Source organism: Danio rerio, chromosome 12 (assembly GCF_049306965.1).
Source record: "Danio rerio strain Tuebingen ecotype United States chromosome 12, GRCz12tu, whole genome shotgun sequence".
Taxonomy (NCBI): Eukaryota; Metazoa; Chordata; class Actinopteri; order Cypriniformes; family Danionidae; genus Danio; species Danio rerio.
The window spans coordinates 32,542,186-32,565,438 of record NC_133187.1 but is presented as its reverse complement, the minus strand read 5'-3'; the positions used below and the strand labels follow the sequence as shown (position 1 = coordinate 32,565,438).

Sequence of the window (23,253 nt, the reverse complement as noted above, 5' to 3'; positions counted from 1 at the left end):
GATGCAAATCTTCAACATTTCTGATGCCAGTGAAAAATGTACGTGTTTCTTATCTGCCTGCTATTCGTGCCTCGTCTTTGATTTTCTTTTTTTATGGGACAGGTTCTTGGACGACCCTCATAGGAAATATGAACGATGTCCAAAACAACAGACGCAAAAATTAAATGCTGGGTTGTGTATTAAGACAAACAGGTGCGAGAGGAGCCCAGAGGAAAGTTCTGGAAGTTGTTTATCGAGTTCTCTGATAATCTGGAGAACAAATGTTCACATTGATGCTTCAGCGCCATATATCAATAATTAGACACATCATTATTTCGACACATTCTTTACTCTGGAGTGAAACAGCACATTTTTGTAGCCTTCCAAAACTTAAATACTTTTATTTTAAATGCATGTGCACATACACTCACTGGCCACTTTATTAGGTACACCTTACCAGTACCGGGCTGGACTGCTTTTGCCTTCAGAGCTGCCTTAATCCTTTGTGACATGGATTCAACAAGGTATTGGAAATATTCCTTAGAGATTTTGATCCACACTGACATGACTGCATCAGGCAGTTGCTGCAGATGTGTCAGCTGCACATCCATGATGCAAATCTTCCTTTTCACCACATCTAAAAGGTGCTCTATTGGATTGAGATCTGGTGACTGTGGAGGCCATTTGAGTACAGTGAATTTATTGTCATGGTCAAGAAACCAGTCTGAGATGCTTCACGGTTTATAACATGGCGGACTATCCTGCTGGAAATAGCCATTAGAAGATGGGTACACTGTGGTCATAATGATATGGACATGGTCAGCAACAATACTCAGGTAGGCTGTGGCGTTGACACAATGCTCAATTGGCACTAATGTCCCAAAGTGTGCCAAGAAAATATCCCTCACACCATTACACCACCGCCACCAGCCTGAACCGTTGATACAAGGCGGGATGGATCCATGCATACAAGAAGTTGACGCCAAATTCTGACCCTACCATTCAAATGTCACAGCGAAAATCGAGACTCATCAGACCAGGCTTTTTTCCGTTTTTCCAATCTTCTATTGTCCAATTTTGGTGAGCCTGTGTGAATTGTAGCCTCAGTTTCTTGTTCTTAGCTGACAGGATTGGCAACCTGTGTGGTCTTCTGCTGCTGTAGCCCATCCACCGCAATGTTCAACATGTTGCATGTTCAGAGATGCTCTTCTGCATATCCTCGCTTATAATGAGTGGTTATTTGAATTCTGTTGCTTTTCTCCTTTTTTATCATCTGGAACCAGTCTGGCCATTCTCCTCTGACCTTTGACATCAACAAGGCACTTATGGAACTGCCACTCATTGGATATTTTCTCTTTTTCAGACCATTCTCTGTAAACCCTGTAAACCCTTCAAAGTCACTTAAATCACCTTTCTTTCCCATTCTGATGCTCGATTTGAACTGCAGCAGATCATCTTGACCATGTCTATGTAGTAAATGGAGTTGCAGCCATGTGATTGGCAGATTTGCATTAACGAGCAGTTGGACAGGTGTACCTAATAAAGTGGCCGTTGAGTGTTTACAGTATACAGCTATAGAAAAATGGGAAATGAGACCACTTGAACATTTTCAGATTCTCTTTCGGATGCCCTTCCAGCTGCAACCCATCTCTGGGAAACATCCATGCACACTCATTTATACTACAGACAATTTAGCCTACCCAATTGACCTGTACCGCATGTCTTTGGATTGTGGGGGAAACCGGAGCACCCTGAGGAAACCCACGCAAACACAGGGAGATCATGCAAACTCCACACAGAAACGCCAACTGACCCAGCCGAGGCTCGAACCAGCGACCTTCTTGCTGTTAGGCGATAGCACTACCTACTGCACCGCCCATTATATTAACAAATGCAGTATAATTGTTTTAATCATAACTTACTACGATAAAAACATAAACAGTCACATTTTTAACAGTGGAATTCAATGCTGAATACACTGGTCAAGCAGAATCTGCCTTCGCCTTCATTTTCTCACTGATGTCTCTGCATTGCCTTCTATACGTCATGTGACAGTATGCACATTTAAAAAAATATCTTATTAATTTAAAACATTTAATTGAAATGTTTAATTTCAGTATGTTCTTCAATTCACTTATGGCGCATGTCTTTGGACTGTGGGAGAAACCGTAACACCGAGAGGAAACCCATGCAAACATGGGGACAACATGCAAACTCCACACAGAAATGCCAACTGGGCCAGCCGGGACTCGAACCAGTGACCTTTTTGCTGTGAGGTGACAGTGCTAACCACTGAGCCACCATGTCACCCCCATAAGAAATTACAAATGATAATTATTTCAGTACTATAAAAATCCCATCAGAGTGCCTGTCTTAATGTAGTAAAAATGTAAGTGTTTTTACCATCAGAGTCCTCTTGGTCTTTGTTTGGAACTAGTCTGCAGTTATCTCGGTCATCAGGAATGCCGTCATTATCATCATCAAAATCACAAGCATCTCCTTTCCCATCTCCGTCGTGGTCAGCTTGGTTAGCGTTGGGTATGTATGGGCAGTTATCCATGTTATTTTGATGTCCATCTTCATCTATGTCCTGATTGTTATCACACTGGTCTCCTACTAGATCGTTATCTGAATCCGTCTGCAAAAAGAACAATTGGTAACTTTCTTAAAACATGAATTAAGAAGCTGCAAAAGTACTTTCCTCCAGACCTGTTGTGGGTTGTGGACTAATGGGCAGTTGTCACACTGGTCTCCAACGCCATCTAAATCTGTGTCTTTCTGGTCAGTGTTATAAATGAGAGGGCAGTTGTCTCGCTCATTCAGAATTTCTAAGAGTAAAAGAGAATAGAAAATATTTATTGAAAAATAAATTGTATTACATAGAGTCACATTTTAATACTTTACAACTTATCATTACAGTAATAACTGCATCTATCAGCTCAAAAACTTTAACATAATGGTTCTCAAACTGTGGTTCATGTACCACTAGTGTTACGCGGGCTTCCCATTGTGGTACATGGAGGAATCAAATATGTCATAAGTACATGCTACATATATTTCAAAATTTATCAAAAATTATTTATATATTAATATGATGACCCATAATCTACATTTCTGAGGTCTAGGCAACATTTCCAGGTGTCAATGAATTGGCTACTAAATGTTAGTACTTTACATATTTTAAGAACAGTAACCTTTTATTTTTAACTTTTAAAAGCATATTTTAATTTTAATGTTGATGTTTCATTTTTATTATAAGAGTATAGTGGCAATGTTCAAACTATTTATAATGTTTAAAGTGGCAGACAATAATAAACATTTTTAATAATAGGAATGAATCTGCCTCGTTTTTAAACTGTGCAATGCTGTAGCTGCTTAATTGGGCCTACTACACTGCTGTATTTCAATATTGCTCATTATGGTGGTACTTGGAGAGGCAAGTCTTTTCTGAGGTGGTACTTGATGAAAAAGGTTTGAGAACCACTGCTTCAACCAATTGCTTAAAATAGCGAGAATACTAAATAGATAAGTTGGATAAGTTTATTTAAAAAAAGTAAATATTTACTGATTACATTATAAATTTGTATTTAAATTTCTTCAAATAACTTTGTCTGAAAAGTAATTTAGTTACTAAATAAGAAGTGTAATTATTTGACTACTTAAGATTTCTATAAATCTGTTTACATAGTCGATAGAAATAAACACTTTTATCTCTTCTAATTTAGGCCAAACATAGACGTTTAGCTTTATTTAAAATATATTTCAAATTTCAATATTTTTTTTATCAAAAAATGAAACATTTTAAGAGAATTGACACCATTTTTCTTACATATCATATTTTGCCATTAATCATATCATACACCCAGCACAATAAGACGCAGAAATGTTTGGCGGAATTTGTTTCTATTTTTAGACCAGTGCAACTCTACTTTTCAAGTTTTGCACCACATGGTTTAAATAGCAAATCCATTTGCACCAGCTTGTGGACTGATGGGTGTGCTGGTCTAAAATAGAGGTGTATTAAGGCGCATTGTTGGTGCGTTGCTATTTTGAAAAACTGAAATAGACTGCATCATTGACCAACTAAAAGTACAGTAGGTCCAGCGAAGAGCACGTTAGTTATGCGCCTATAGGTTCAAACAGTTACACATTGCTTAATACACACAGGATGTATAGCAATACACAAATATCTTTACATACAAAAACAATTAAAGAATTAAAATTTTCCAAAAATTATTATTTTCTACATTAATATAAAAAAAACTACCTCCATGCCTCATCACGGGGGGCTTTTTCAGTTTATTCTTGACAATTTGCATTTGTATAATGTTATTAATATTAGCAGTATTGTTTATTATATGCATATTTGTATTTGTTTTATTAAAAAGATCTGTCCATCTGTCACGTTTAAAAACAGGTCGTGTGTTTGGATATAACTATAACTTTTTGAGCACACTTTGTTATTATTGTTCATTTATTAATTTGCTGGAAATTAAAACTGAATTTAGAAATAGTTTTAAACTATTTTTTGTGCTTAACAAACAAAATTAAATATGAAGGCTAATGGATGTCTTTAATGGAGTGCACACAACTCTGTTTCTTTATCCATGAAAAAAAAGGTAAGAGTAAAAGTAAAGAGAAAGCAAAGAGGCCGAATGGAGGAGGCTCGTTCTTTATCCTCGTGCTGCAGATGGTTTGTTTAACTGACCATCTGTTTCACTCTAGTTCAGTTTATCCATCCAAAGGGAACGGGAGATGAGACTTTGATTTGTTTTACGAACATTATGCTCAAAACACACTCAGAACTCATTAATAAAATAAGCACAACCCTGTTAGACCTTGTTTCTGGGGCGCAGAGCATATTTCTCTATCATTAAAACAGCAAAAGTGGATTCAGACTTGTCCTTAATGCTTTTGCGCCCTGCGCTTTAGACTTTGCACCTAGATTGTTAAAATAGAGCCCTAAATGTTAATGATAATGAAGGTTAATAAATGAAAAATGTTAAGTGCTAACAAACAAATAAATAAATACTTTTCCAAAATTGCAATAAATTGTTTAAGATTTAATATAAATTAAACATATAGAAACCCAAATTTGAACCTTTTCTTCATTTTGTTGCCATATTTGCTAAAAGTCATCATTGATTTTAAACCCTGCTCAAAAGGATTTATAAAGACAATAAAAATATTTTTAGTACCATCTCCATCCATATCAACAGAGCAGGCGTCTCCTTCTCCATTGTTGTCTGTGTCTGTCTGAGCGGGGTTGTGTTCATACGGGCAGTTATCACAGCGGTCTCCAACATCATCCTTATCATAGTCATATTGTCTGGGGTTGTACATCAAGGGACAGTTGTCCTGGTAGAAATTGATCAATCATATTTCATGCTCTATATATACAGCACACATTCAGTATTTCTATCAGTAGCATTACACAGTTTATAAATGCCAGAAATCTGCCTTACCCTTTCATCCACAATTTCATCGTTATCATCGTCTTTATCACAAGCATCTCCTTGTCCATCATTGTCAAAGTCCTCCTGGCCTGAGTTGGGTAAAGTCGGGCAGTTGTCCTGCAAATAAAGTCAACTGTGTGATTCTTGTGATTGTTACAAATGTTTGAAGTATACTGGCTGCCAAAAACTCTGAATTTTTGTAATATTATTCGCATTTTTGTCAATGGTTTGTGATAATAATATTTTGTAATATAGTTTAACAAACTAAACTAAATGGAGTCTTGCAGTTTAAACCTTTAAACAGCAGCATATACATACATACATTTTTTGAGAATTATATTTAAGATACTTTATTAAATATTTTGCATTAAGTCATCATTTTCAGGCCCTGTCTACCACAGTACTGCTTCACATTATGTGTGCAGTGTGAATCAGACCTTTCTACAGAAATCATCTGACACTAATAGTTATTCATAACAAATGAACCACATCAAATCACCCAAATAGAGCACTTTCAAACTCCTTCAGTTCTCAATTCTTCATTCTACACATTACCGGCATTTTCCTTTATTTGTTACGCGCACATATTTTATCCTTTATTGCTTTCTCGCTTGGCTCTCTCTGCTTCTCGAGCTTCAGATCTATGATGTCTTGCAGATTCTGGTCCTGGTTTTTCTCCACGGTGTATCATGACATAATCAAGCAATTATCCATCACAGGAGAAGAATGATGTAATTATTACTTCTGCTCTCTCTCCCTTTGGCAAAACACTTCAGCACAAAGACATTTAAAGGATATAAAATATACGATTCCAAACGGCACAATAGACAATAAACACTGGGCCAAATCAAAACATTCCTCTAGTTCACGGCCATTGGGCCCCCTGCCTGACTTGATGCCATTGTCCTTTGGGGTTTATTAAGGTAAAACAATATTTCTTTCCATTTTATATCCCCTAGAAACCTTCTCATAGCAGTCAACAGCTAAACCTTTCGGTCTGGCTTGCATTAAATTAAAACAAAAAACAATGAACCAATGCAGAGAACACTGCTTTAGAAAGTATAATGACTTCAAAATATTAGAATATTATCTACATTTGTCCGATTAAACTGACATCTGGTCCTAAGTAAAGGGATGGGCGATGAAATGATTACGATAATCATCACTATATAACTGTTCTCGATTATACACTTACTAACATATTTTCGATACATGTTAGAAAGTGGAATTTAATGGTGCTGATTTGTTTGGATATGGATAGGCATCAAATCAAGAAGTTCTTGAATTTAGTGAAGAGCAAAATTTGAATAAACTTGATGAACAAAAAGCACTGATATTGTCTATGGCACTGACGATTAGAAAATACACTGTTAGAGACAGAAAAGGCTATTACATGGATTTATTGCAGTACTAATAACTTCACCATGGTTTTGAAGCAGGAGTAAGAGATATATATCTCAAACACTTGGCCGCACAACCATCACTCCTGTCACTATGGCTTCTCCTTTGATTTTTTGTGCTTCTTTCTCACGTTTGTCAGTTTCTAAAAAGGATTTCAGAAGAACTTCAATAATCACGCGCCCGTTATTATCATCAGCTCAAGAAGTTTGTTATTTCAAAAATAGACGTGCAGTAAGCCCTCTGGAGAAAGTGAAACCACTTGTGCTTTAGACTGCCTTGTAAACAACTACGGGGCACAGAGTAAATTGCTCTTCTTCTTGGCTTTGTGGCTGTTCAACAAGACCATGTCATGTTTGACAAGGTTTGTTTGAGCTCGGGTCGTCCATGGCTCATTGTTATATGTATATATTATTACTGTGTAATGTCTTGGCTGTGTATTTAAAAGTGGCACTTCCTGTGTTTTCATTCTCCTGGCTTGTGCACAAGCTAGTGATTAATACCTGTAAAAGCGTTCAGCTGCGTGTCTGGATCCTTTTGTTGTGTTAGGTACCCTTTCGAATGGGTACCCAAAAAGTGGTATGGTTTGCTTTACCTTTTGATAGTGGAAATGGCCATAAAAGCATACCAAATTGTACCATACTATACTGTACCATACCACTTAGTTCAAACGGGCCATAAAAAACATTTTAATACAAGGTGGATAGGGCCACTGAGTAATGTAATACCTTTTTGCAATGATAGGTGGCATTTGCTCCACACACAAGATCCTGGTTGGGCCATCCATCCAGATCAAAATCCTCACCACAGATGATGCCGTCTCCAGCATAACCAATCCGGCACTCACACTTGTACATGGGGTCAGTGAAGTGACTGAGGAAGATGCATTCAGCAAACTTGTGACAGCTGTGGCTGTTGTCTTTGCAGGGGTTGTAGGGTTCACAAACCTATTCATGAGTAAAAAAAAAAAACAGATACTGAAACCTTGTCTGTTTAAATATATGTGAACCAGAACCAGGAGACCTGGACGTAAATTATTCGGTATGTGAGGTGATGTGTGTGGTACTGACCTGTTTGTTGGTTTTAGCTGACTCCACTCCCATGCCGTAGGGCTGAGTCCCTTTGTAGCGAGGGGGGCAGGGGAGACAGTGGAATCCGGGGTCTGTGTTCACACACTGCTGTAGGCCACCCACTTTATGACATAGATCTGACACCATATTACACTGAACAGTGCACACCACAAACGAAAATATAGCAAGAGAAAAGAAAAGTGGTATAAAGATCAGGGTTGTCAGATTGAATACATACTGATGCATTCTTGCTCTTGCTGAGCTCATTGCCATGGTAGCAAGCATTGCTATGCAGACGAATCAAAGATATTTAAGTGTACGTAACAGATTTATTTGGGAAAGTAATTTGATATGCAGAGAAGGCTAATTAAATGCAGTTAAAGTGCGTAATTTGGTGTGTCTGTGAAAAGCAAAATGTCAAAATATGGGCAAAATAGTGCTTTATCCTTATTCAGTGTAACAGATATGTTTATGTGACATGAAACAGCATTCTTATTCTGACCTGTACTTATTAAAATATACTGTATGAAACACTAAGAGACCATGATAAGAGGTTTTCAGGTAAAAAAAAAAAACAATAAATGTGTAATTCAATTTTCTCATACATTAGTATGTGCCCTGTTTAATTATTTCTGAACAAATCATACATCTTTACAATGATTCACCCCAGAGAGCAAACAATTTTGGCCCAGATTTGGCATAAATCTGGCACAGCAGGCATTCATCCAGGACTGGCATACAGCATGTGGGCCAAATATGGCTCTGGTTTGGAAGAGGTGGCACTGTCTTTAAGACGGCACACAATACTTGGGACAGGTGTAAAATGTACTGTTTGGCCCAGATGTTAATAATTTGATATGTGGGTCATGTAAGTTTGGCCAATCTTGACCCACATTTAAATATTATTTTCAAAAAAAAAAAAAAAAAAAAAATTGACCAATCAGGTTGCTTTGTAAAAAGGCACACCTATAGCATGCCTAAAGCGCAATGATTCATGGGTTTACCAATTTCATGGCAGTCATGACACACCAACATATCTGGCCCAGTTATTAACCTGGCTAAGACTTTGCCCAGATATGGTGCATGTTTGGCCCTTGTCTGGAAGATAGAACTTGGTCCAGTCATGTACTGTAAGTCATTGCGATGAGGGTCAAGCAAAAGCTGATTGTGTGGGCCAGATATATTTTGCTATGTGGCACATCCTTAATCATGGCATAAAGTCTGCTGCATAAGTAAGCAGGGGGGTATTAAAATGTGGCTAAATGAGTTGTGTGTGAGCTGTTTCATGCATCATTACTCTACTGGCAATAATTTTAAAGTCCTTATTTGATCTTCAGATGTGACTGCATTTTAGTAAGCCAATTGTAATACTGAGGGTTTTTTTATGAGTGTGTACCACCCAGCATCTAAAAACCTGCCATAGCACACACATTTTTCATTAAATTACATAAAATTTGAACAAAATTACTGCTAACTTATGAACATATATCTTTTTGTGGCTTTAATGAAGTGTGCACAAATACAAAAGAGAATATTCAGAATGATGTTGGAATCTGGTAGCCAGACAAAAGAAATACTATTAAAGTTGTTTCCATCATTCTTCAAAATATCTTCTTGTGTGCTCAACAGAAGAAAGCACACTTTCATGGTGTGTTTTTATGGTCACACTTTATTTTAATAGTTTTTTTTTTTTAAATTGCATTGCATATACATGCCAACTACTTCTTATTAGATTATAAGTAGACTGTTAGGTTGGGGTTAGGCTTAGTGTAAGTTGACAAGTACAAAGTTTCTTATAGTCAGTTAAATGTCTGTTTAGCAGCAGAGTCAACATATATTAAGCAAACAGTCTACTAATACTGGACCATCAAAATAAAGAGCTACCAGAACAAGTAGAGGATGAGTAAATGATGACAGGATTTTACATTTTCAGTGAACTATCCCTTTAAGTGTTTTGGACTGCTATCTAAAACTGTCTTTAGGATTACAGCTTTGTTCAAAACCATATTTTGATCTTATTAGTCAGATTGCTCACCTCGTTGACATCTTCACAGGAAGTTCCATTGCCCCGATAACCATTTGGGCAGGGTCCACATTCCCAGGATCCATCAGAAGCTGTGTTACACTCGACTCCAGAGAAGCATGGGTTGGAAAGGCAGCCATCTGTAAAAATCAAAAGAGCACTCATTTTTTTTCTTTCAGCTTAGTACCTTTATTCATTAGGGGTCCCACAGCAGAATGAACCGTCAACTTATCCAGCATATGTTTTACACAGCGGAAGCCCTTCCAGCTGCAACCCAGTACTGGGAAACATCCATATACACTCATTCACACACATACACTACAGCCAATCTAGTTTATTAAATTCACCAAGACTGTTAGGGAAACTAGAGCACCCAGAGCAAATACACACTGACACAGGGATAACAGGCAAACTCCACACAGAAATGCCAACTGATCCAGCCAGGACTCGAATTAGCAACCTTCTTGCTGTGAGGTGACAGTGCTAACTACTGATCCACCGTGTCACCAAAAGAGCACTCATTTTGACATAAAACATTTTGTCTTATTTAAATTTAATCTCTAACACTAGTGAATAATAGAACATTTCTAAAAAGTTGAACGGGAAATGTTTTTCTTACCAATAGGACACTCCAGTCGGTTGCATACTTCATTTTCAATGGAGTCTCCAAGACACTTCCTTCCTCCATGCTGCGGTTCAGGGCTGTTACACTCTCTGACACGACTCTTCAGGCCCCCTCCACATGTAGCTGAACATGCTGCCCACGGAGACCATGGGCCCCAGCCACCATCAACTAAATGGACAAACAGACACAACATAGCGTTAGATATCCTAGCCCAAATTTTTGGTTCATAAATCTTTTCAAAATAACTCTGTTTTGTGACCTTATGAAATAAACATCTGTATTACTGCATAATGTAGAATTTACTTGACTGTGACAAAATTCACCTGCTTGTTATTTAGTTTTGTTTTGCATTAAACTGGTTGTTATTTACTTTTATATTTGCCGTTGTTCTACTTACGCAATTTTAATAGAAAACAAAGCAGTGGTAGAGCTGACTTCAAAGAACTAATACTGAAGTCATGAAAACAACTAATTAAACTAGGCAAATTCCATTTTTAGGTAGGCATTAGCATGCGTTTCATTTTGAACCACATGTTATGTTATGCAATCCAATATGGCAATCTGTGTGCTAGCACATTCCCTGCTAATGTGGAAATAACACATAAACGCCTGGAATAAGTAGGCAATGTGCACATAGCTCTCCCTTTTCTGGCATTGCTGTTCACTGAAACTGCACATTTCTGAACATCCAAAAACCAGAAATGGCCAAGAATTCATTGGGCATCTCATAAGTATATTCAGCATAATCCTGAAATGAAGAACTTGACCAAATATGTGTAACATCGCCGATGATAATATAAGTCCTGGAACGGATGACATCATCATCCCAGACGGGTGGACGAGATGGTTTCTATATGAGCATGTTTGTGGTTGGGCTCAATTGGAGGTTGAGCATTAAATTTTGTAGGGCTGTCAAGTTAATGTTTAACAGCGTTACATTTTTTGAAATGCCATAACACAGTGATTTAAGCTTAAGTCAGTGAATTTGCTGTGACAGTCAAAAAATGCAAATTTTTTAAGGGAAGCACGGTCCTGTGATCAGTAGTAAATTTTCTCTTAAGGCCTGGGGGCGCTCTTGCACTTTAACTCCAAACACCCACAGAGAAGAAATTCAGGAAATCCCCATAGCATTGCATTATAAACAGGATTTAGCTACATCATTGATTCAACATAATTAATATCACATGAATACAGAATCATCTCACAGAAGGATTTATTTTAAACACTCGTCTGAAGTTATGAAGTAAGTTTGGAGTAAAAACATGTTATGTTATTACTGTATTTATGCTATTTTCCATTATACAGAGCCATAGTTCAGTGCGAAGCTATGCAAACAGCTCTCATTATCCCAGAATGACTATCTCGATGGAATTATTGCCTGATTAGGCTGATTTAGATTATGAATACAATTTTGCATTGCTTCTCAGTTTACTATGACTCTGTGTAGTAAGTGCTGCTCCATCTGAAAGCATGTGCTGGGGTTTTACCAGAAATGGATTTGCACATAATAATTGTCAAAAAATTTTTGCCCAGGCCAAGTAATCCATAAGTAGTACAACTGAAATTTGCAATTATTGTTAAATCTGGATACTGTTTGCAGCCTGATTTTCCTAACTGTGCATACAATGTATGAGCTGCATGCACATGAGTTTTGAATCTTTTTTGCACTACTGTTTTTGTCCCAAAGATGCCAGTGAAGAACTGGGCCACTGTTTGTTTCAAACAACAACAACAACACTGAACTCACCAATAACCATAAATGCAATGAGCTAACAAGCGCAAGTGTCAAGGGAATAATGGATATACTTTAAACAAGTACAAAAACATTTTTTTCGATTGCAACTTTTGTGAAAAAGCACAGACACAGCAAGTTAGGACATGGTTAAATGTGACTTTGGAGGTAAAATTTTAGGCTTATAACTATTCCGTCAAGCTGTAATATTTATAGCTCAATCTTTTGAAGCCACATCATAAATCAAACGAGGTGTCATATTTACCAGAAAAATAAGGTCATGTTTCTTTTTGAATTTGAAGCTGGTTTGAGGCATCCCAAGAAAAACTTTGCTGTTCTTAGTACTATAATAATTATTATTAGTAGTTATTTAGTATGAAATGATTGTAATTGTATAAGGTGGCTTGGGTATTATTGTGAATTTGCTGTGTTTTTGTAATTACTTTTTGTTTTTATATTATGTATAATTTTTATTAGTTTAATATTTTGTTCGATTTACAGATTTGATAAAACCATAGTCTGTAATATCACTCTACATTATTTTGTGACTCTAATTGTTTGACACTGATTTAATGCCAGTTTCCTTAAAAGCCTACTGTCGTGTACCGTTGCTTTTATATAAAACACGATTTAAATCAGCCTTTATGCTCGATTGTTAGACTCGCTCTTGTTGTTCCTCAATCTGGCAACTTGTGCTTGAGTTTGTTTTGAACCAGGAATGCAATACTTAGTTCAACCGCTGGGTTTCAAACTTACATACTGCATCTTTAAATGAACTGACAACGATAATTGTTTCTTTACTGGCTAGCAATACTCACTGGGACAGGGATCTGTGTGGCAGCTCTGTGTCTCTCGTCCTTCACCTTCACAGTCTTTGCCACCTCTTTGTGGAACAGGAGCATTGCAGTGACGGATACGTGTGATCAGTCCTTCCCCACATGTTACTGAGCAGGATGACCAGGGAGACCACAAGCTCCAGCCACCATCCTGACGAACTGCAAATGTAAAACGCAAAGTTACTGTAAGAGTGCTACAATAACTGACAGCCAGCCTTCACACACAAAAAGTGTGTATGTACCTCTGCGGTCACACTTTCCCAAACTGCACTTGCGTGTCTGAATCGATGGGCCAGAACATGTGTTGCTTGTGTCGTCACAAGAGCGCCCCCTTTGTTGAGTCCCACTTCCACATGTGACTGTGCATTGAGTCCATTCTGACCAAGGAGACCAGCCGTCCTCACTGTCCATTGCTACATGGAGATGTATAATACATCATTAGGAAATGTACAAATGATTTGTTTACTGATTTTGGCACTTTAAAAAATTAAACACCATTCTAACCCAGGGTTCATACGGTCATGAAAAAACCCGGAAAAGTTATGGAATTTTGACATGGCACAGAAAAACCAACAATGTTTTGGAAAAGATATGAAAATTACATTTACATTTAGTTGTTTATCAGACATTTTTGTCTTGTGAGCTTGTGCTTGCAAAAGTCGTATAAAACAATATGATTAGACGTTCATAAAAGTGAGCAATTGCTCCATATTTTAAATTTCTAATCTTAAATTATCTTCTATTGGTCTAACACAATCCCCTGATGTGATTTCGCAGGTAAGAATTTACCAAGCTTGAACTTTCGAATGCAGTGAAATGCAAAAGCTTGTTTTTCTGGTCTGCCACATTTGCATGGAAGTCTATCGGAGCAAAAAGTGCAGTGTGAGCGTGACTTTGCAATAGAATTAGTTTTACCTACTATTACTAGTTTAACAAACTATTAAGATTATCTAAAATTTGTTTGACAAATATCTGTATATTGGAATGGAGGTTAGATGTTTTACTTTTCTTTTCTTGGCCAAAAACATGCTCTCAGATCATTAGTGCTTTGTAAGCATCATCTATTTTACATAGATATAAAAATAAATTGTTGTAATAAATTTTAACGTTTCTTATGAATTGCCACGTATATGTAGACATTACATTAAACATTAGGTCATGGAAATTGACTTAAAAGTCTAGGAAAAGTCATGGAATTTTTGTAGTAAAAATGTGTATGAACCCTGACAACCATTACATCTATTCTCGCAATAGAAGATGAATTTTAGAGATTATTAATAGTTTTCAGCATCTGATGATCTTTCAGAAATCATTGTTATACACTAATTTGGTTAAGAAACTCCTTGTCACCTTTGAATTATGAGGTTCTGATTAAAATTTGTCAAAACTGAGTTATTCATATTTCTTATGACATGACTTTTTTATTTAGAATACATTACTAAATTTTTTTTTGGTATATGAAATGCGAAAAAATAAAGTGTTTCAAAGATCTCAAAGACATTCGTACTCAAAATGAAGCCCCATTTTAGGGAAACCATGATACAATATTTCATGATTCCTTGATAAATAGTAAGTTTAATTGCTCTGGATTTACAGCATAAATTAGGTATCAGTTAAAATATTATTGTAAAATATGTGTAAAATATTATTAGCTAATTATTCTATAAAAGTCTGATAAAATTTTTTCCAAATTAAAAAACAAATTGTCATTTAGATCTTTATTTTAATGAAAATATGTCAGAAAATAACAAATTTCTCCATTTGTTGTCATCATTTTTCTGAATTGAAAACATTAGTATTTTATTCATTCGTTCATTCATTCATTTTCCTTCATCTTAGACCCTTTATTCATCAGGGGTCGCCACACCAAAATGAACCCTTCCAGCTGCAACCCAATACTGGGAAACAGGAGTTTTATTCTCTAAAGAGTCATATACGTTTTTTTTTTTTATCATTATCATTACATCAATTATATTTATATATATTTTTTTATAACAATACATAATTTAAGTTTTGGTTACCAAAACATAGTTCAGAAAAAAACAAAACAAAAGCATTTGCATGCACTTACGAAGACAAACTGGACAGCATTCGCCATCGATGAAGGATGGATTGGCACATGCCACTGGAGGACAAGTGATCTGTCGACAAACAACTTTTCCTTCTTGGCAGGTACATTTAGTACAGCTATCCACAATCCAGTCCTCCTTGTCCTCAAACATACGACCATCTTGCCAACACATACTCTGCTCTGAAAGACTTTGCATCTTGTTTAGCGCCTCCTTCATTGCCGTGTTTTCTTCTGTCTAAAAAAAATTGTTTTGAAATGAATTAAACAGCTGTCTATCTTCATGCTGCGTCATTCAGGCTTTCCACACATTCAAACAGAACCATAAATCTCCATGCATTGAGAACTTTAGATGTTTTCCAAGTGAAAGCGTCTGACACAGTGATTTACTGAGCTCACATTCCTGCCACAGTTATGTGGGCAAATACAAAATTATGGTCCGACTATCCTGTTCGTGTGCCCACAAATATAAATGGCCTCACTAGTGAGCTCAGGTTTTTTAAACATCTGACAAATTTGGTTAACATCGACAATATGATATGCTGTATGAGTAAATATTCTCTTCTCAGAGTCAATTTTGCACGATTTATATGTGGATGCATTAAAAACACCCACAAGAGGACTCACCACTTTCTGCAGGCCATCTATGAGGTTGCTGACGACAACTCTGAGACCCTTGAGCTCCTGGAAAAGGTTGGCCAGTTCTTCACAAGAGCGTTCACACATCAGTTCTGATGAGCTGGTTGCTGGAACGTCTGTATTCTGTCCAATTACATTGGTGGCGATTGAAGAAGGAACCTCCACAAACTCTGCGCTCTCACTGACTTTATTCGCCTCCACTAGGGAAAGACAGCAGAAATGTGAAGCAAACATAGAAATTGGATTAATGAACCAAGATAAGTGAGATATATCCAGCTGCAAACCTACAGACCCACACACGTTTCAGAACACACAATCCCCGCCACACGATCTAGGCCGGGGAGAATGTTTAATGATGGATGTAAATGTTATTAACATCTTCTCGGATCTCTGCCATCAATATAAAAATAAATATTATTAACAATCGCACAGCTTAGTAAAAGATAAGGTTTTAATTATAAATTTATCAGTTTAAGATATAGAATGCAGTATTATTCATTAAGGGTTGAAACCTCTTGGAAGTGAGTAAATGGTGGGTAAAAAAATCCCTTTAATCATACATTGGTTTAAGAGCTAATCGTTCTTGGTATGAACAAAATACTACTTTACAGGGTTGATGTGTCAGGTTTTTCATGTATTCAATCACTTTTATTTGCCAGTGTTTGGACAGCTGTGACCTTTTACTTCTTTCAGCTGTTTAATGTTTTTGAATCAAGAAATACTTTTTATGTTTGTCTACAAAATCATGTATATGGAATTGTGTATGTGAAGAATTAATCATTTTATCTGTCAAAAAATGATTTTGAGTGAAAAAACATACTGGCATTTAAGTCCTAATAAGTTAATATTCTCTTTGTTCCTCCAATCTTTATAAATAACTATTTTGCTAAGAATCTAGTGGGGTATATTTTAAAATTAAAGTTACACTTGAATCACTTAAATTTAAATGAATTTTACGTTGTTAAAAATTGTTTTACTTATCTTTAACTTCTCAAAAAAGCATAAATTTCCATTAATGCATGAAAACAATAATACATCACCATTCAAGTGTATTTAACAGTTATTTAAAACTGTATTAATCGTTCATAGTACAACTGTAATCAAATAAACCCAGCACGTGTGAGCATAAAACTTCTTAAATCTTACCAATACAAATAAAATATATTGATATAAAAGACAGTATCAATCATTAGTCAGCTGAACCAGTAATAAGTGTTAAATTAAAGATTTAGTAAAGCCAGTGTTGTGTCCGCTTGGTGAAGATGCTCAAACAAACAAAGCATTTTTTTGATAGACCCACAGATCGGACATTGTGATATTTTGTTTTTCTGCGATATACAGAATTATATATACAGAGGTCAGAATTATTAGTCCCCCTTTGAATTTTGTTTTCTTTTTTAAATATTTCCCAAATGATGGTTAACAGATCAAGGAAATTTTCACAGTATGTCTAATAATATTTTTTGTCTGGAGAAAGTCTTATTTGTTTTTTTTGTTTTTTTCGGCTAGAATAAAAACAGTTTTTAAAAAAGTCAAAATGATTAGCCCCTTTAAATGATATATATTTTTGATAGTCTACAAAACAGACCATCGTTATACAATAACTTACCTTAGTATTCCAACCTTCCAAGTTAACCTAATAACCTAGTTAAGCCTTTAAATTTCACTTTAAGCTGTATAGAAGTGACTCGAAAAATATCAGAAATAATAAATCAGTTATTAGAAATGAGTTACTAAAACTATTGTTTAAAAATGTGTTGAAAAAATTTCTCTGTTAAACAGAAATTGAGGGAAAAAAACAGGGGGGCTAATATTTCTGACTTCAACTGTATATTGCAATCTAAATATAATGATTCATATAGCTCTATTTCAGAAATATTTCATTGATATTGTATGACTGGGGTGATCAAGTCTTTTTCTGTGCAGTGCATCTGCATAAATTATAATAAATTACAAGCAAAAATAAACAAATAAAAATGCTTTATGGCTTTCTGGGGAGTCTAACAGTGTTTAAGTACAGAAACTGAACAATCAAATGTAAAATAACATGGTCATCATTGTATAAATAATTTAAAAATTAATCTTTATGTTTTAATCTTTAATAAATAATTTAATCCTGCGATTTGACTATTGCAGATGCACACATTGCGAAATCGTTGCTCGAACGATAAATTGTTCAGCCCTACCATTGTAGAGAAACAGCATTTAAACTTTTGTAGATGCCCATTGCAATATCGACGCTTAAACGATAAACTGTTAAGCCTTACCCCAGAGAAACAGTATTTACACTTTTGTGAGAAATCATCCTAAAATGGCTCACTTTTAATCATTTTAGCACAGTTGGATTAGAGAAAGGCTTTCAGTGTTTGGAAAAGGATACACTTCACCTTTAAGGCAAGTATGAAGACAGAGAATGCAGACTCTGGGTATCTCACAGCATGACGACAAAACCTGTTTGCAATAAAGCCTCTTTATACACGACACTCAGGCGCTTGAAGATTGTAATAGGAAGCCAAATTAAAACGTTTCATAGGCTCCTGTGATGTAACACACATGTAACCACAAGTAAACTATTTCTAGGCACACAGACCTACCTCAGAAATCCCTTAGAAGCACCGTTTTTGAGGTTATTTTTAAGTTGTTCAGAAAGAATATAGTTTCATTTTAAAGTCTGGGTGGAGCAGTAGCTTGAGTTACCCCAGTGAACTATAATTAGAAACTAACATACAACTCTTTTCCTTTCTACATATAGCCTGTTCACACCAAATTTTTAAAAATGCATTTTTAAAAGTAAATTCACCCCTGCAGAACTTTGACAATCAAATGCTTTCTTAACTGCAATTTTCTCATCATTGTCCTATGTTTTTACTCTGTTATTGAAAGAGGGGTGCACAGAACATATTTATTTGAGCCGTGATGAAAAAATTAGATTTTTAATATGCATCGCCATTCTCTCTTGAATCAATTCTTAGCTCAGTTTTTAACAGTAGATGGCGCTCTATAGGCTAGTTTTTAACTACACACTCAAATGCTCAAGTGGAAGAGATGTTGTGCATTTGGCTGAGGCATTTACTGTACGTACTGTAAGTTGACTTTATGATCTTGTAATCCGCTTAAATCTTTCCTAAATTTATTATTTATCATTTTTAGGTTTAAGTGGTATTTGTAAGGAAGTGGATGCAAGCAAAGTGTGGCTGTTTTAAAAGCCTACAGTGCCACTTGCTGTTAAAAAAAAATAAGCTCTGAATTAATTGAAGAGAGAAAAACAATGCATTTCGAAAGTCAGAATGGGCTCTATGCACAACTAGAGTTTTAAAGCCAACGATCAACTTCGGTGAAAGCTAAATGTGACTATTTTCAATTTCACAAGGTTGTTTTTACAGCATCAATGTTGTAATGTCATTACAATACATTTAGTTTAATTGACTTAAGCATTCATTTAGTTGTTCGAATGTAAATGAGAAGAAAGACTGTTGTAAACACTAATGCCGTCAATAGCAACAGGCTAGGCTAGTGCAGAAATAGCACTGAAAGGGTAAAATAAACTGTCATATTTTAAAGACATGGTGGTAGGAAATAGATTTTAATGCAGTGCATTTTGTCCGATCTGAGACCCACTTCATATCGTATATCTAACAGGCAGTGAAGATTGCTGATTTTACAGAACAGTGTCAATTTTGTAATGGAAAGACATTTGGGCTGCCTGGCTGAAAATTAAAATGGCAAACTGGGCAGTTTCCCGCTTGGCTATCGTACTTTTTGGACAGCGTTAATAATCTTCTGAGCAGACTGTCATTTTATTCGGCCTTATTAATTGACTATGCTGTGATCTGTGACGCTCTGAAAGAAAGAAGTTTCTTTTTTGGACATACCAGCCCATGTGACATAATGTGCAGCCCATTGGTTCTCTTCTTTACTGACATTGGGCTGACTCAATCACTGTTGAGTTAAACATTTAAATTTTTAAGGGTCTGGCTCTGTCCCAAAATGCCAGGGCAATTTTTTTTTGTCCCAGTCCAGCCCTGTGCATAGTGTATGGTGTGCCATTTGGGATGCAGCTTATCTAACTTTTACGTCCTTTTCGTACGCATGGTCCCAATGCTAATAATGTCAAATAAATCAAATCCATGCTATACGTGTATAGTTACAAAAACATACCAATCTTAAAACCAAATGAGCTCTGACAACACATACAGTCAGGCCAGACTGATGGATGGCCTATTTAGACAAAAACAAGCTTGTAATACATGCACACTATGGCAATAACTCTAATCTAATAACTTCTTTAGTCAGGCCAGTTACTGCTAATCTAAGTGAGTACACAGGTCTCCACAAGCACAAGTTCCTTAAAGCAAGTTTATGTATAAAGCTGTCAAGAGTTAAAAATCCTTCCCCTGAGCAATGGATGTCAAAAGCCTGCTGTTCAAGAACCCACTACTCTACTACCAGAAGATTGCTGACACTAAAGAAAAAACTACACACAAAATGTGACCCTGAACCACAAAACCAAGTCATAAGTGTATGATTTATTTAGATGAATACATCTACTAAGTTAGGATAGGCAATATTTAGCAGAGATACAGAAAATCTGGAATCTTCAAAAATCAAAATTGAGAAAATCATCAGTGAAGTTGTCTGTATAAAGTGATTTGCAATAAATAATACTAATTAATGTTATATATATATATATATATATATATATATATATATATATATATATATATATATATATATATATATATATATATATATATATATACTTACAGTGGGGAATTCACAAAATACTCATGAAGTATGCTCTTTTTTAATATTCGAATTATTTTTTGGCATAAAAAAAATGTAGATGCAATATAAGTACAGAAATAAAATTCCATAATATATTGACTTTAAAGTTTTATTGCTAAACATAAATAGCTTAATATATTTACATACAAATTTTACTTGTATAATAGATTCAAGTTTGACTTAATGTAAATAAAATTAAAATGTTTCATTATATCTAAAACTAGGGATGTCCCAATCAGTTTTTTTGCCCTCGAGTCTGAATCATTTGATTTTAAGTATCTACCGTTACAAAAATCGTTCCATACTTTTATAATACATTAAAACAAATCGAGGTTCTACATGCTTTATAAGCATAAGGAATACAGGGTTATCTACAAAGGCGAGTGGCAGGTGACTCATTGCTATCTTGGCTGTAATATCCTGTGCTTTCACAATGTCATGGGTAATTTTTTCTCTCCTCTTTAAACTCTCCTGCAGCGTGAACTGATTCGTCTTCGGTTGGGTTGCCTGGGTGAACTCGCTGTATTGTGTCGGGTGTTTGTTTTTGAGGTACCTTATCAGGTTTGTGGTTTTAAATGTAGGCTTTTCCTTTTCACCTCTTGCAATCCAAAATTTATATATCTCACAGTATGCTATGACAATGTTGTCATCATCAACGTTATTATACCTCTAGATTGCATGATATACTTGCACTTTCCGCTTCAAGCTGTTTCTGTGTTTTACTTTGTCGGAATTTAACCAATGGCAACTCTGCAACAAAGTGATGTCATGCCGCGTTGCTGTTTTTGTGTGAGGTCGAGAAAGAGGTCTAACTCTGTGTCTTAAAAATAATGAGAATATATATATATATATATATATATATATATATATATATATATATATATATATATATATAACATTTCCTTTTATGCAATTTCCTGTTAAATATCATTTAGGAAATATTTTAAAAAGAAAACAAAAAATTCAAAGGGGGGCTAATAATTCTGACTTTAACTGTGTGTATATATCAAGTCCTGATCGGGAGGTAATGTCCAATTCAAATCGAATCTGAAACCGTGTGATCGGGCCTGAATTCCGATCACAGGATTGGATCTGTACATCCCTATCTAAAACAATTTAAAAATGACATGCATATACCTGAAACACACTCAAATAGACACCATTTCACAACGTTCTTATACAAAGTACACATAAATAGTATGCTTACAGTTATAGCATTTTTTTAGTGCAATTAAACATATTTTTTAAGCATAAGTACTTGTAGTGTACTGAAAAATAAAATAACATAAAATTGCAACCAAATACATTAACAATGCACTTTGTTATTTGTGCTAATGGTGCTTTAAACATACTCTCTACATTTCAAGTACATTTGTAATATATTTAAGTGTACTTCTTTTTCACCAAGGCACTGAAGGAAATCTCCCTTTCTGTGAGTAAAGCATTTCGTACCGCAGTTCCCATTAAGCAGGATCTCCATCTTAATCCCACAAATCTTTCTTTTTTGTTTTATTTTGGCTGGCTGAAAATGTTAAAGAATGTTAAGGCTCACAAGCTCCTCCTACCTGGGTTTCCAAGATCACATCCCCTGCTCTCCAGAATGTCCTCAAGCTGGGTGTCAAAGATAAAACGTACATTCTGCAGCAAGCCCTGAAAGAAACAACAGCTGCTGTTAGGCTAACCTTGCCAATTTTCAACCATTCACATATATCTCCCAGGACTGGGAAGTTGGGTTGAATTAACAGAACACTAGAGGATCAGTGGTAATTTATTACACAGTTTCCAGCAACTTGCTTGGCACTCTCTGCAACTACTAATGCTGACAAAATTGAGCAAAAATGAATTAGTTACAGTTCTAGCTTGACTTTAAAATCCACTGCATGAACTTTTCCGAATAATGTGACATCAAACCTACCCTAAAATGGCTTTCTCTTGTGGACCCTTTGGCCACGAACATACTGGCGCCAGTTGCACTAAGGTGTTCATAGAAAGGTTCATCAAGAATGAAGCTATCAATGAGTCCACAACCAATGTACAAAGTTGCTGTCTCCCCGTGCACATAGAGTGTTATATTTTTCCATTGTGAATCCGAGAGGTCTACTTCCTCAAACGAAATCACGTTGCGAGAGCCATCGGCCCACCAATACACCAAATCTAGAGTGTTGGTTCTGCCATCTGAAACAATCTCAAGCTGCCTGCGCTCTCCTGGGCCTTCCAGTGCAAGAATGGTGCCACGAGATGTACGGTCCTGGCGCAATGTGGCTGTCAGAATGAAGCCTTCATTGTTTTGTATTTGCAGAAGAAGTTGTTGTAGCGCTGTGGAGCTGACAGAGGGCAGCTGGTCAAAACGGATGAAGCGATATGCTGGAGCATCGCTGTCCAGACCCTTAAAAAGCTTCACTCCGATGGTCTTGCGTGTGATCCCACTGGATTCAAATAAGTCAAATATGGTCTCATCTTCCAATTGTGCATCTAAAAAAAAAAAAATACATGATTTACATGAGTAATTAAATATTATATAGGCACTAGGTACACATTATGGGTACATGGAATTGACATGAACTCTGAGTCTTTATATACTGAGCAAAATAGAATCTATATAGGTAGAATAATATTGTACACCTATTTGTTAATAATAATGA

At 35.9% G+C, this 23,253-nt stretch overlaps 1 protein-coding gene across 5 annotated transcripts in view; it reads right to left on the bottom strand.

Annotated features, from left to right (window-relative positions):
- The window catches only part of thbs2b (thrombospondin 2b), a 55,253-nt gene that overhangs the window by 7,213 nt on the left and 24,787 nt on the right, over positions 1 to 23,253 (bottom strand). For all 5 annotated transcript variants that reach the window (XM_073918572.1, XM_073918571.1, XM_073918570.1 and 2 more), the window contains 14 exons: positions 22,527 to 23,083; positions 22,177 to 22,261; positions 15,815 to 16,026; positions 15,191 to 15,425; positions 13,362 to 13,532; positions 13,102 to 13,278; positions 10,546 to 10,719; positions 9,939 to 10,066; positions 7,904 to 8,056; positions 7,562 to 7,780; positions 5,445 to 5,552; positions 5,178 to 5,337; positions 2,689 to 2,807; positions 2,383 to 2,617 (listed from right to left, as the gene is read on the bottom strand). In XM_073918572.1, the coding sequence (XP_073774673.1) occupies positions 2,383 to 2,617; positions 2,689 to 2,807; positions 5,178 to 5,337; positions 5,445 to 5,552; positions 7,562 to 7,780; positions 7,904 to 8,056; positions 9,939 to 10,066; positions 10,546 to 10,719; positions 13,102 to 13,278; positions 13,362 to 13,532; positions 15,191 to 15,425; positions 15,815 to 16,026; positions 22,177 to 22,261; positions 22,527 to 23,083 (2,733 nt within the window). The remainder of the gene's footprint in view (positions 1 to 2,382; positions 2,618 to 2,688; positions 2,808 to 5,177; positions 5,338 to 5,444; positions 5,553 to 7,561; positions 7,781 to 7,903; positions 8,057 to 9,938; positions 10,067 to 10,545; positions 10,720 to 13,101; positions 13,279 to 13,361; positions 13,533 to 15,190; positions 15,426 to 15,814; positions 16,027 to 22,176; positions 22,262 to 22,526; positions 23,084 to 23,253) is intronic.